The sequence below is a fragment of the Camelus bactrianus genome, chromosome 16, assembly GCF_048773025.1.
Source record: "Camelus bactrianus isolate YW-2024 breed Bactrian camel chromosome 16, ASM4877302v1, whole genome shotgun sequence".
Classification (NCBI taxonomy): domain Eukaryota; kingdom Metazoa; phylum Chordata; class Mammalia; order Artiodactyla; family Camelidae; genus Camelus; species Camelus bactrianus.
This window is the reverse complement of record NC_133554.1, coordinates 49283214-49296188: the sequence shown is the minus strand read 5'-3', so window position 1 is coordinate 49296188 and position 12975 is coordinate 49283214. Positions and strand designations below refer to the sequence as shown.

General features: G+C 54.6%; 1 protein-coding gene across 2 annotated transcripts in view; it reads right to left on the bottom strand.

Moving 5' to 3' along the window:
* Positions 1-12975, bottom strand: part of AXIN2 (axin 2) — a 28143-nt gene that overhangs the window by 3855 nt on the left and 11313 nt on the right. The window contains exons 3-9 of one of the 2 annotated variants that reach the window (XM_074343519.1): positions 7423-7525; positions 4815-4955; positions 4183-4694; positions 3727-3921; positions 3197-3430; positions 2613-2708; positions 1235-1402 (exon numbers count right to left, since the gene is read on the bottom strand). In XM_074343519.1, coding sequence (XP_074199620.1) covers positions 1235-1402; positions 2613-2708; positions 3197-3430; positions 3727-3921; positions 4183-4694; positions 4815-4955; positions 7423-7525 — 1449 coding nt within the window. The remainder of the gene's footprint in view (positions 1-1234; positions 1403-2612; positions 2709-3196; positions 3431-3726; positions 3922-4182; positions 4695-4814; positions 4956-7422; positions 7526-12975) is intronic. The other variant, XM_074343520.1, reaches the window with a different exon arrangement.

The window sequence follows — 12975 nt, the reverse complement described above, 5'->3', positions numbered from 1 at the left end:
TCTAAGTCCAGCTCCACACCTTGCTCACCAAGTCACCTGCAGGGTCCCACCCCCTGAGCCCCATCCCTTCACCTGCAAAAGGAGTCAGCCCCGGCCCCTGCCCAGATCAGCCCCGGGAGGAGGCAGCCGGTGAAGCTGTGCGGGGCCTGTTCTGGAAGGGACGAGGTCTCAGGGCCTGGAGGTGGACTTGCCTGGGTCCAGGAGTCGGTGACCGCCTGGCAGGTCGCTCAGTGCTGTTCAGAGTTCTCCGCTCCCATCCCCAGCTTGAGGCCGAAGTGCAATGGCACCTTCTGGGCAATCACTGTGCTCCTCTTTAACCTGAGTGCCTGGGCACTGAGCCCCCGCCCCTGCTCGCTGCACCCCAGATACAGCGGAGCACAGCCCACGTGCTCCCTCCAGAGGAAGGCAGCCAAGGAGGCGCAGGTAGGACTCTGGATAAACTGAGGTGAAGGGGTTAGCTGCCCCACGTTGAGCCAGCTCTTGGCTCCTGAGTCCCTTTCAGGCCCTGGGAGGCCAAGGTGGGCACCTGCAACTGTGTAGACGGGGAAGGAGAGCCCAGACGGAGGGCAAATTCTCTTCCCAAGGCCCCGGCAGGGAGGGGAGGCAGTGACCCAGCAGAAGAGTGGCCAGCCCTGTCCCCCTGGTGCCCACCCACAGGTCCTGCCCATTCTGTCACGGACAAAAGTGCATCCTTCCCGTGACTCATCACACAGAATGAGGCGGTTCTCCAGGCAGAGAGGCTGAGTGAGGAGAAGGTGGCCTACACGTGCAGGCGATGGTCTCTGCCCTTCCCCGAGCCTTCAGTGTGGACGGTGTCTTCTAGATCCAGCCAGGAGGGCAGGCTTTCTGTCTCCTAATCAATCCGTCTGTCTGTCTGTCCTCTCCTTCTCTCTACCCCGACACCCCACTCCACAAGATGGCCCCAGCCCAGCTCTCCTGACAAAGCAAGCTGTCTCCTTCCTCCTCGGAGCCTTGTTCACCTGGTCGAAAAAGCCCGTCCAGGTCCCCACAGAGCCCTCCCCGCTGCTGCTGCGTTATTTCTGCGGGTGGTGAGGGGAAGAGGAAGACGAGACAGAAGTGAAGCATCAGGCAGCCCAGTCCAGAGGCTCCCCTGGGGTTCCTGGGCCCCCTCCCTCCGGGCCCCCGCCAGGTCCAGCCAGGCCAGGGAAGTGACTCTGGCTCTTGGTCCTGAGCAAACAAACTCTGGAGCAGAGAGAAGCCACAGGGTTCTTACCTATAATTTCCCTTTTTGCTGAGCTGCTCTTTAAAGTGGCCCAGGGTCAAGCTCTGAGCCTTCAGCATCCTCCTGTAGGGGATTTCTTCTCCGCAGAAAAAGTAAGTGACGACCAGCTCGCTGGCCTGGAGAGCGTGGACCCCTGCTAGTTTCTTTGGCTCTTTGTGACTGAAAATAAGATGGAAAAGCAAGAACTTCAGCATTTAAAGGCAGCAAGTGTGCGTACATGTGCACGCACGCACACACACACACACGGAGGCTCTACAAACACTGTCTTCAGAGGTAAAGTGAGGCTGCAGCCATGTGCTCCAAGCGTGTCTGGGTGAGGGGCCCCCATGTCCCAGGGGCAGCCCCTTCTGGTGGACACACAGTCCTACCCCAGGCCATCTGCGTTGGGGCGCACAGGAAGGGACCACTTCCTTCCACCAAATGGGGGTACAGAGCAGTCTCTACCAGGTGGGCACAAACGGGGTGCCTGCTGATGAAAAGGAGACACAAGAAAATATCTCAGAGTCACAGGGACCCTCGCCCAGATCAGGGTTTGCTGTAGAGACAGACCCAGGGCTGGCATGAACTCAGAATGCCAGGGCCCTCTTGGGGTCAGCCCTCAGTCAGAGTGGCTTAAAAACCAACCAAAAAAAAAAAAAAAAAAAGCTGCAGGCCTGGACAGCTGATGGGCTTAAGGTCAACCACTTAAAACAGGGGGCAGGTCTTCTCATTTCACATGCTGCTCATCGCTCACGATGAAGAAGCTAAGAAAGAAAACTTTAATGATTTAGACCATTTTTGATCTCTGTAGCTGATTACTTTTTAAATGCACCATCCATTCTGGAATGAAACGAAGCCAGGCTGCCTTGTCTACTTTGCAAGAGTGTAAATTCACGAGAGGAATTGTGACGCGACTAGAGAAGATATTCTGTCTCCCCCAACCAAACAACAAAGGTCGCCCTCTCTCCATCTCTGCGATGGTGGAGAATCATCTTCCCACTCAGTGTGACACAGATGTTTTTCCAACTTGCTAACTTTCTAGCCGAACAGAGGCAACATTTCCATCTGGGTTTGGGTGACTTTTATCCCTCTGCTAATGGCTTCACGTCTCAGCCTGTGACTCACATGAGCCCAGGCACCCTGAGCCACCCATCTACCACTTCAGGAAGGAACAAACACTTGTGCACGAGTCACGATGCATTTCTCAGTGCAGGCAGGGCTTCCGAAGATCCTAATTTTCGGCAACATCTGGGTTTACTGTTCTTTGTTGAGAATGTTAAGATCAAGGTGATTTTATAGACTAAAAAAGGTCTTCAAAAATCACCACTCCAGACAGCAAATACCCTCAAAACATGGGCAGATCCCAGCAACGCCAGGTAAAGACACTCACTCTTCTGCAGCCAGGCTTGGGTTGGAGAAGGACGTGGCTCCTGGCTGACCAGTGGTGGAGTGGTTCCTGTCCCTCTGCTGACTTGCTGCGCAGCACCTGGGGACACAAAGGATTCAGAAGGAAGCCTGCTGTTCCCAGGGCAAATGGGAAGCAGAGAACTCCCTTCACTGGCCTCCTAAGGAGAGACAGACCCAACTTCCCTCCGTGGGGAGACCCAACTGAGGCGTTGTGCTGACAGGGGCTCTAGGAGGCCTGGAACAGCCATGCTCAGCACCCCGGGAGCCCAGGTTTGGACACTGCCAGCCCAGGCAGAGGCCTGAAGGCTCCAGATTCCCCATCAGTCATGGCTTCTTACAAGCTCATCCTACCAGCCCTAAATGCTTGAGATATTCATTAAAAATGGGATTTGTAAGGAATTACTGAAATTCATTCTACTCCTCCTGGGCATGACTTGTTAGACCCTGGTTAGCTCTTCGGAAGGAATGGAACTAAAGGGAACCACTTGGAGAGGCTGGCAAGGGGACTCTCCGCCTCCAACCCCCACCCCTGCCTCTCCTCTGACCTCTGCAGCCTGGTCCACTCACCGCTGTTTTGGGGGCTTGGACACCTCGGCCAGCCTGCGGCAGGCCTCCTCCAGCTGTGCCAGGGTGTTGGGTGGGGTCAGGGGAGGCATGGCAGGGTCCTGGGCGAACGGGTGGGCGCGGGGGGCCGTGCGGGGATGCCCGCCGCTGCCCCCCCACAGGTGGTGGCGGCCGGCCCGCTCCGCTGGGGCTGCGCGGGCAGACTCCAGGGGGTAGGCCCGTTTTGTGCTTTGGGCACTGGACAAGGAACGAGAGAGAAAGCAGAGGAAAGAAACGGGGTTAGAAAAACTGGAAAATGTGACTTCGATAGAAAACTCTCTATTCTGCCTTCAGAGAGGGGAGAAAAAAATAACTCTGCCATAACACGAACAGGGGGGCGTTGCCAAAACATGGCATTTTTGTGGTCTGCTCAGTCCAACGTTTAATATTAAGACGGCAGGAGCAAACAGTCCCATTTGTTTTTGGCCAACTGCAAAAATAGCCATCCCCACAATGCCTCCGCGGCGACCCCGGGCGGCGGCGGCGGTGTTTACCTATGGGGCCTGGGCTTGCCGGGCCGCTCGCTCTCCAGCACCCACTGCCAGACATCCTGCGACCTGCCTCCTTCCTCCCCGGGAAGCTGCAGCGCCCCCGCTCCGCCGGGGGCCCCTCCTTCCCTGGCGGGCAGGGCCGGGCCCGGCTCCGTGCCTTTCCCACTTCGTTTGGGTGGGGTACTGCCTCTGCTGCCGCTGCGGGGAACCAAGAACCACATCCATCCCGGAGACCCCGGGACGTCACCATCTCCGGGGCCCCCCGGAGCGGACAGGTGGGCGAGGGACGGGTGGGGTGACATGAAAGCCCCAGGCACCTGCTCCCCCTGCCCCGCCCCACCCGGGCCGCCCTCCTGGAAGCTAAGTGCTTGTGACCTCCGGCCCTCCACCGCACCCGCCCAGAGGCTCTGGCTGGGGGAGAAGCCCCAACTGGAACACGCGGGTCTCCCCGACACTCACCCGAACTGCTCGGATGCTGAGGGCTCCGGCAACCTGGGGTGGCTCTTGCATTTCGAGTAGGAGTAGTACTCGGCACCCCCGGGGCAGAAGCAGCGCACCCGCTGGGTGGCCTCGGCCTCGATCTCCTCCTTGGTCTTGGGGACGGCGTGGTGATGGATGTAGTGGTGGTGGACGTGCTTCGTCGTCTGCTTGGTCACGAAGCCCTTGGCCCCGAGGAGGGGGCAGCTGGCCGGGGAGGCGGCAGCGGGGGGCAGCTTGCCCCCGGGCGGGAGGAGCGGGTGGTACTGCTGGTGGTGGTGGTGGTGGTGGTCAGGGGAGCGGGCGCGGGGGCTGTAGCGGCCCACACCTGGGGACTGGCAGCCGGGGGTCTTGAGGACCCTGGACAGGTGGTCATCCAGAATGGTCTGCGGGTCCTCCTCATAGCTGCCCGAGGGCAGGAGGGAGAGGGGGTGCTGGGTGGGCCCCGCGTCCCGGGAGCTCAGCGCCAGCTCCGAGCCCTCCTTCTCTTCATCCTGGAAGGAAAGGCAGGAAGGGGCGCGCCCCGGTCAGCAGGAGCCCCCAGCCCCCAGGGCAGGTTGGTGGATCAGGGGGAGGAGCGAGGTGGCACCTGCCCAGCCCCAGCCCAGCACTACCTCTCGGATCTGCTGCAGGCGCTCCTCCAGGCTGTGGCGGGTCTCCAATTCCAGCTTCAGCTTCTCCAGCCTGGAGATCAGCTCGGCCGCGAAGGTGGCGGGTTCCACCGGGGTCATCTCCTTGGGCAGGCGGTGGGTTCTCTACAGGACGCGGGAAGAAGAGGGAGCGGGCGTGGTTAGGGGACCAGCGCCCGGCGGCTGGGGCTTCCCGGGCCTGGGGATGGGCTCTGCGGCTCCACGTCCACGTCCGCATCGCCGTCCGCGCAGAGAGCGGCCAGCGCGGGGGCCCGGGCTGCTCGGCGGTTTTATGCGCTGGCGCCGCGGCCTCATGGAGAGCCATGGTCCCCACCAGCGCCTGCCTTGGGCAGGAGCAGTTGGTCGCACTCCGAGAGGCCCCGCTTGCTCTCTCTGTAGTACAACCAGCCCATCAGTCGCTACTCTGAAGTAGGAAATCTTCAAAGACTGTTGTCAAACATCAAAAAAAAAAAAAAAAAAAAAGAAAGAAAGAAAGAAAGAAAGGAAAAAAAAAAAGCAGCTCTCTGAGATGGGGAGGGGAGAGAGCCCAACTCAAGGAATAAAAAGTAGAGCCTAAACAGAAAGGTAGTGGGAAATTAAAAAAAATAAGATTGTAAGGGTGGTGGAGGGGTGGGGGCGCGCGCGCGAGAGAGGAGTCACACGGCCCAGATCAGAAGAAGTGGTAATTTATTTCCTGGCCGCACACTGGGCACCTTTGAGGTGGTGTTGTCTGACACTGCCCTAGATCCCCCTCGTTTTTCTCCACCCCTCCTCCCCATCTCTTTGTACAGAAAATGAAGAAAGCTGCTGCAGGCTAGTAGCAGAACACTGCTGAGTTTGGCTGCCTGAAGCTGATCTATCAAGGGAAAAGGGAACATCTCCAAATCAAGTATGGAATATAAAAAGGCACGGAGAACGCCTGCCAAAAGCAGCAAACAGAGAGAACCCCCACCACCCGGCTCTCGGTCCTCCTCCTGTCATCTCTGCCCCCACCCCCAGCCCCTCGGTGCTTCTGCCTTCTTCTCTCTCATTTCCCTCCTGCTTTGGCCCTTTTCTTTGGGGTCGGGGTTGGGGGGGTGGGGGGCACAGCCGAAAGCCAACCTGCAGAGGCCAGCATCCCCCCCAGCAGAGGAGCTGGGCCTCACCACGGCAACCGCTGAGCTGCAGAACCATGCGAGGGGAGAGAGGCCCATCTGTAGGAGCCTGCCGCTCTCGCACAGGCTGGCTCCATGCAGCCCCCGATCAAAGCGCTGCCTCATGGAGAAAGTCGATTTGCACACCCCAGGACGAAATCATCTAATTTACAAGCCTGGGCTATAGAACTTTTCTTAAACACACCTACCCCCACCCCACCCCCGACACCAAGTCAAAAAATTATATAGCACCAATATTGTTGGTGGGGGAGCACTGGGGTTTACTGAGGTGGATGCTGGAAGACCCCAGAAAAGTGATGTTAATATGCTAATTTGACAAATTTAAGTCTGCCCTGGACCATTCAAGGAGCTTCTGGAGAGAAGTTGCTCCAGCAACAGTCCACACACTAATGCAACATGGGATTAGCAATTCGACGTGCTAATTTTCTAAATGCGACATAACCGATGAACCCCAACTGGATTCTCTGAAGCTGGCAGGAAGGATTCATAAATAGAGGTGTGCTCTAAGCTGGGCACTGTCCTCCCCTCCCTAAGGAACAGCTAGCTTCCTTGCAACCTGGATCTCAGAGTATCGCAAGAGGCCTGGCTCCTGAAATGCAGACAGGGAGGCTCTCTTAGGTACAGGGCGCCACAGGCTGGCTGCTCTCCAGGACTTGGAAATAGAAGGGGAGGTCCCAGAAAAGCCCTTCACACCATGCTGCCTCCCATCTCAATCACAGGAAGAACCTGCTCCTGGGATCCTCACTTCCAAATACTTCATTCATTCAGCACTTACTGGGTGCAGATTCAACAGCAGGTCCTAAGCAAAGTCCTGGGGTTGGAAACAGACAAGAGGGAGCAGCTGACCTCCAGGGCTTCAGAAGTCAGCAGGGGAAATGGCCAAGTACAAAGAGAAACGGATGACTGAAGTGACCCAGCCACGCAGTCAACACGAGGAGAGTGTCCCTGGGATGTACTTTTCCTCCCATGAGAGGCAGATTCCTCTGGCCTCCTCATTCCTTCATCCCATCAGCAAGTGTTTACTGAGCACCTATGATGTGCCAGGCACTGTGCTGGGCTCTGTGGAAACGGCAGTTAACACAATAGACCATTCTAGTGGGAACCCAACCCAAAGCATGGGTTATCTACTACCCTTCACCCTTTTTTGATTTCTGGAAAGGAACTGCATGGTTTCTTTCTCATACAGAACTTTGTTTTGAATTGAGAAAATACAAAAGGTCAAGCAGGTCACCTTGAGCTTCCCTCGGCCAGCTTGTTACATCCCAATGAACCTCGTAACACCTCTTGCGTGGTCCTTCCCTTCTCTCCCTTTCCCCCAGAGGATCCCAGGCACTGCTCCTCCTGCCTTCCCTATCCCCCCCTACTCTGCCTCCCAGCCCTTTTCTTCCAGACTTAACATGGCAGGCAACAGCTGCCTCCCCCATCCAGACTCTACTCACCGGGAAATGAGGTAGAGACACTTGGCCATTGGCCTTCACGCTGCGATGCATTTCTCTCTGGAGCTGTTTCTTACTCCCCACACGATAAGGAGGGATTCCATCTCTAAGGGAAGGAAAAGACAGAACCCACAGGTTCATGAGGATGCTTTAGCACATGGACTGACTCACACGAGCCATCATGAGATCCCACCAAAGGACAGGACCACATGCCTCCATGGGAGTGCACCCCATCTCCAGGCACTGTGGCTGTTCCCACAGGGAAAGATCAATCCGAGATCCAATTGCCAAACATCCTGCCCATCAATCCTCCCTGGAAACTTGGCTTCCTGTCAGACACAGGAAACCTGGAAAGAGTTCATGTCTCAGCTGTTGTCTTAGAACTGGGTACACTGCAGAATGAAGGCTCCCCTATTTTACAGGTGCCCTAAGCAGGAGAGTGTTAAGACCCCTGGGTTCTTCTAAGAGTCTGTTAGCACCGACTACTACCCCAAATCCGGAAGTCACAGCCTTACGGAGTATACCAGGGCAGAGTGCTCCAAGTATAGGGATCTGACCCACAGACGACTAAGCCAGGCACTGGTTGGAGGTATGTGTAATTCTCCAACAGTCAACCTCCCAGCTGTTTCCAAATGTCTTCCTTTCATCAATCATCTCTGGGCTCCTTCCTTCCCTCAGCTCCAAACCCTACCACCACCCCCAACCAACAGATTCTCAGCCACATGACCAATGCGGGCACAAAGAGTAAGTCCCTACTCCGACGTATTCTGTGCAGTTCATCCAGATGTTTGAGTACCTACTGTGTGCCAGATCTTGTTCTAGGCAACAAGCAAGAGAGCACTGAAGGAAGGGAATAAAAATGCAGATCACTGTCCGTAGGAAGCTTATGTTCTAATGGAGTGTTACAGGCAGGAAGCAAGAATAAAAATGCAAATCTATTGTATGTAGAAGGTGGTAAGTACTAAGATGAAATACACTGCAGGTAAGGGGGGGAGAGGGCAGTGGGGGGAGGACAGAGCAATTTTAAAGTGTGGGCGGGGAGGCAGGGCCATGAAGTTCTCACCATGAAGGTGACTTCTAGGCAGAGACCTGAAGGCAATAGGGGTCCTTAAGTTTTTAAATTTTTGTTTTTGTTTTTTTTAAATTTTTATTTTAGTGTAGTTGATTTACAACGTTAGTTTCAGATGTACAGCAAAATGATTCAGTTATACACATATATACCTATGTTTGTTCTTTTCAGATTCTTTTGCATTATATGTTATTACAAGAAACTTAATATAGTTCCCTGTACTATACAGTAGATCCTTGTTGTTTATCTATTTTATATATAGTAATGTGTGTCTGTTAATCCCCAACCCCTAATTTATCCCTCCCTGCCCTTTCCCCTTTGGTAACCAGTTTGTTTTCTATGCCTATGAGTCTGTTTTCAGCTTGCAAATAGAATTTGTATCATTTTTTTTTTTTAGATTCCACATGTAAGTGATATCATGTATTTGTCTTTCTCTGTCTGACTTACTTTGCTCAATATGATAATTTCTAGGTCCATCCATGTTGCTGCAAATGGCATTATTTCATTCTTTTTTGTGGCTGAGTAATATTCCGTTGCCTTAAGTACTTTATCATTATACTTTTAAAAAGCAAATGGAAAAGATTTGAAAACAAACAAAAACAACTCCACCCCAGCTAGTCTTCACTAAAAACACAACCTGGAGTTGCTATGGTTTTTTTTTTAAAAAGACTTTTGTTCTGGAAAGCAGTCAATGGTCAAGGTGTGATTATTTTCCCATTGCTGTTCCTTCTGGAAGCCACTTATTTATAAAAGCCTCAGGGCTCAGACATTTCCATACTGAATCATCCTTTGAGGCTGTAAATATTGAAATTAGCTGTTTGGCTATTTCCCTTTCCCTGGAGTTTTGCTCACCGTCAGATGGGAGGAAGGAAAATACCTCTGGCAGTGCGTGAAAATCAGCTGTGCCTGAAAATACCCAGAAGTAGCCTGCCTGGGTTAACTGGTTGACCTCCAGCTCCTTATCTGTAAGGCCCTAGAATTTGAAGTGGCTGCAGTTTCCGGAAGTCTGCTGCCCTGGGCTGGAGAACGGGGCCGCCTCGGGGATGATGATGATGCAGATTATGGTAGGTAAGGAACTGACCTGTTGGCCAAACTCTGGCTAAGAAGCACATAAAGACTAATTCTACGGAGGGTTTGGGGGAGAAGACAGATCAACATGAAGCAAGGACTTACGTGGAAGTGTTGAGTCCTGTCCCAGAGAAAGGCAGATGGTGCACTCTGGAAACGGTTAGCTGGTTGACCAATGAGCTCCAGTCTCCCAGACAGCCTCCTACTCACTAAGGCCTGGGACTTGACTGGACCCATGAAGGCCAAGTAGTATAAAAGGTTCTAAGTCCAGAAACTTGCCGAACCACCTGGAGCTTATTTACCAAAAATTTTCACCCCAGGATCATTTACAAGACACAGGAGGAAGGCAGGCTTCCTCGAGCATGCCTGGCTTGACCAGTAACCAAATGCCACGCCAGGTGACTCCAATCCAAGGCTGCCAGCCCCGCCATATACTGAGTTCCTACTGCGGGTCAGACACAGCTGATGGATAATCCAACTTCATTCTCACAAATGCTCTAATTCACCACATTTCACATGTGACCAGAGATGGTCCACAGCTCTCCTGGAGTCATAGTCAGGAGGTCAGATCCAGGCTTCTCCTCCAAGCCGCTGGGGGACTCCAGAACAGGGGTCCTTAACAACCTACAGTTCCAGGTCCAACCAGAGAAGCCAAGCTTCTTGACTGTCTGAATGTAGGGGGGATGGGAGCACCATTTCCTAAGCCCCACGGAGTCACCTGACATTCTGCAGGGGTGAATGGGAATTTGGGGAACATGCTGGCAAGTCATCCCCCACCACTTAGTACTCACTGGCTATGGGGCAGGCCGGTGGTTCCCAAGGTACAGTGACCATCTCCCTGCCTCGCATCTAAAATTGTGGGGTTGGGGTGACGTGGGGTGACAGGGATTGGGTCTCATGCTAATCTCACCAACTTCTGCTGCCCCAGGGCTGCAAGACAATGCCCATGTCCTTCTCCTGACCAGCAGCTCTTCCCGGGACTGAGAGGATGGCTCTGTTCCAGGCCTCTTCTGGACAATCTTGGGGTGTGTGAGTCAAGTGCTCCATGGACCCCACTGTGACACATGCAGGGCTCCAAGAGTCCCAGAGGGACCCCATCCATCCCCTCCAAGACTCTGTCCTTGAGTGTCCCCTAGCAGCTTTGTTCGTTTCCCTTTCCTCCCAGGTGAAATGAGTAGTAAGGCTTTTAGACTTTTTCTTCTCCCATATAAAGCAGGAGAAAGAAAAGGGAACTGGTGGACGCAGGGATGAAAGGAGGGGCAGGGGAAGCAGGTGACTGGCCATCTGAAGGCCAGGGGAACAAATGGTTTTTCTAAACACTCCCCCAACCAACACACCCGCCCTTCTACACCCAGGGCAGGTGAAGGATCCAACTGCAGGAAAGGAAACTTGTGACCAGAGCAGAAGAGGGAGATTCCAACTTGCAGAGGCTCAAAGAGGCTTAACAGGCGCCTTCAAGGAAATGTGGCTTTCATTCTACCCCCAGCCAAGAATCTTCTTCCAAAACAGCCCCTCATTCCAAGGGAGGGGGCTCTCTCCTTTTTATCCAGGCTCTGAAAGTCTGTGATCAGTTCCCTGGCTCCTCAGAACTGTGAGCTGAAGTGTGCCCGAGTTTTGGTCCCTATACAGTCTCTTTTAATTATAAACATTTTAGCTAACAAGCCCGCTGCCGGGCCCAGCTGTTTCTGGGCAGCACTGGGTTTGAAGTGTGGACTTCGCTTAGCTGCCATTTAAGTCGAGCCAATTAGCTTAGCCTTTTGACTCGGCGGTGCCCGGCGTAACCTGAACGTCGTCTCCCGGCGGCTTGGAAACAGCAGACTCACGCACGCGCACGTGCGTCCGCTTGCATCTCCATCTGGCGACCACTCCGAAGACCGCCTCTCATCACGGCCAACATCAAAAGCCTGGCTTGTAAGATAAGGCCATATTTGAAGTTCCCTCGGATGCTTCCCCCGAAGTAAACCCATAAATAAGATATAAGGAAAATACACCTGCACCACCCTCTGCGCCATGAGAAAAGTCAGGGAGACGCCCCCATGCTGCCCACGTAGCTTTCGCAATTCCTGGCCACCTGGAACAGAGAAGCCACCACATCTGGGCGGCAAGGACCAGCTGCTTCTGACGTCCCCAGCCCCCGGCTTCATCCTTCTATGGGCCTACAATCCTTCTGCGACGATTCAAGGACTGGGGTTGAGGACTTTGCTGGGAGTCTGGCAGCTAACTTTCAAAAAAAAAAAAATTAAAAAGCCATTTCTTCCGAGAACGTAGGGTTTCAGAGCAACAGGCTCGTAAAAACAAGCCTTCTCAGAGGCCCACTATCAAGACCCAAGTCCCCAGCCATCTTTAACAGGGCTTTTTACTTCGCGGAAAGACAGAAGTCAGCAGCGGGCTTTGGGAGAAGGCAGTGAACGCTTTAAAGGCCCTGCCTGCTAGGTCCCTCCAGGCCCCTGTGCGGCTCCCTGCAATAACCAAGGGCAGGGCGGTCCAGCCCAGCTCCTCCCTGGCCTCTTGCAAAGGCCCCCAGGACTTAATTGGGTCTGTCGCAAATGAGACGATTGCTTCCCCGGGCCTGTGTCTAATGAACTCCAACCTTCTGGAGTCTATTGAAGGCCGCCTGTGACCCCCTCTCCCCCTCTCCACAGCCGCGTCCCCTACCCGACTCCCAGCAGGGCAGCCAGCCCTGCTCCCAGCCCGCTCCCAGCCCGGTACAGCCCCTCTCTGGCCATTGTGACGGGGAGAAGCAGCCAGGGCTCTTTTTCATGCTTTATGGGGCGCTCCTATTCACTTGTTCAAGGAAATTTCAAAGGGGCCTGCTACCCTCTTATCCTCTCTAAGCTTCCCGGGATGAACAATGGGCTGAAAGCGATTCAGTTCAGCTTTTCATCCCCCACATACTTTATTTCTTGCCCAGCGCTCTCATCTGCGCCAGGCCCACATTTGGCAGAGCTCTGAAGAGGGGGTCTAATCCCAGCCCTGGGAATCCCGGGTGACCCGCCCGACACTGGGCAGATCACACACACCCAGGGCCAGCCGGCCAGAAAGTGCCTCGCACGGCCCGGGCCTTCAGTGCCTGCCAAGCCAGCCGGGCAGGGGAGCGGGCAGGGCCAGGGACCCACAGGGATCTCTGAGCCCAAACCCGCACCCCATCAGATGGGCTCTTGTCCCGAGACCCCTTTGTCCCCCACCAGAGGCAGCATGAGGCAACAGCCCCAGACAAATGCCTCCTGAGAGGGGGACAGCCCCCTGCTGATGGGAAATGTGCTCCCAGTTGGTATCAACATGCCCACGTGAGTAGAGCTGTGACGGCAGCATCTGATAACCTGCCCACTAGGCTGGCAGAGGACTCAGAGCCCCCCCCCCCCCCGCCAGCGCTGACACCAGGAAGATCAGCTCCAACACTGAGGGCCCCCAGGGACCTC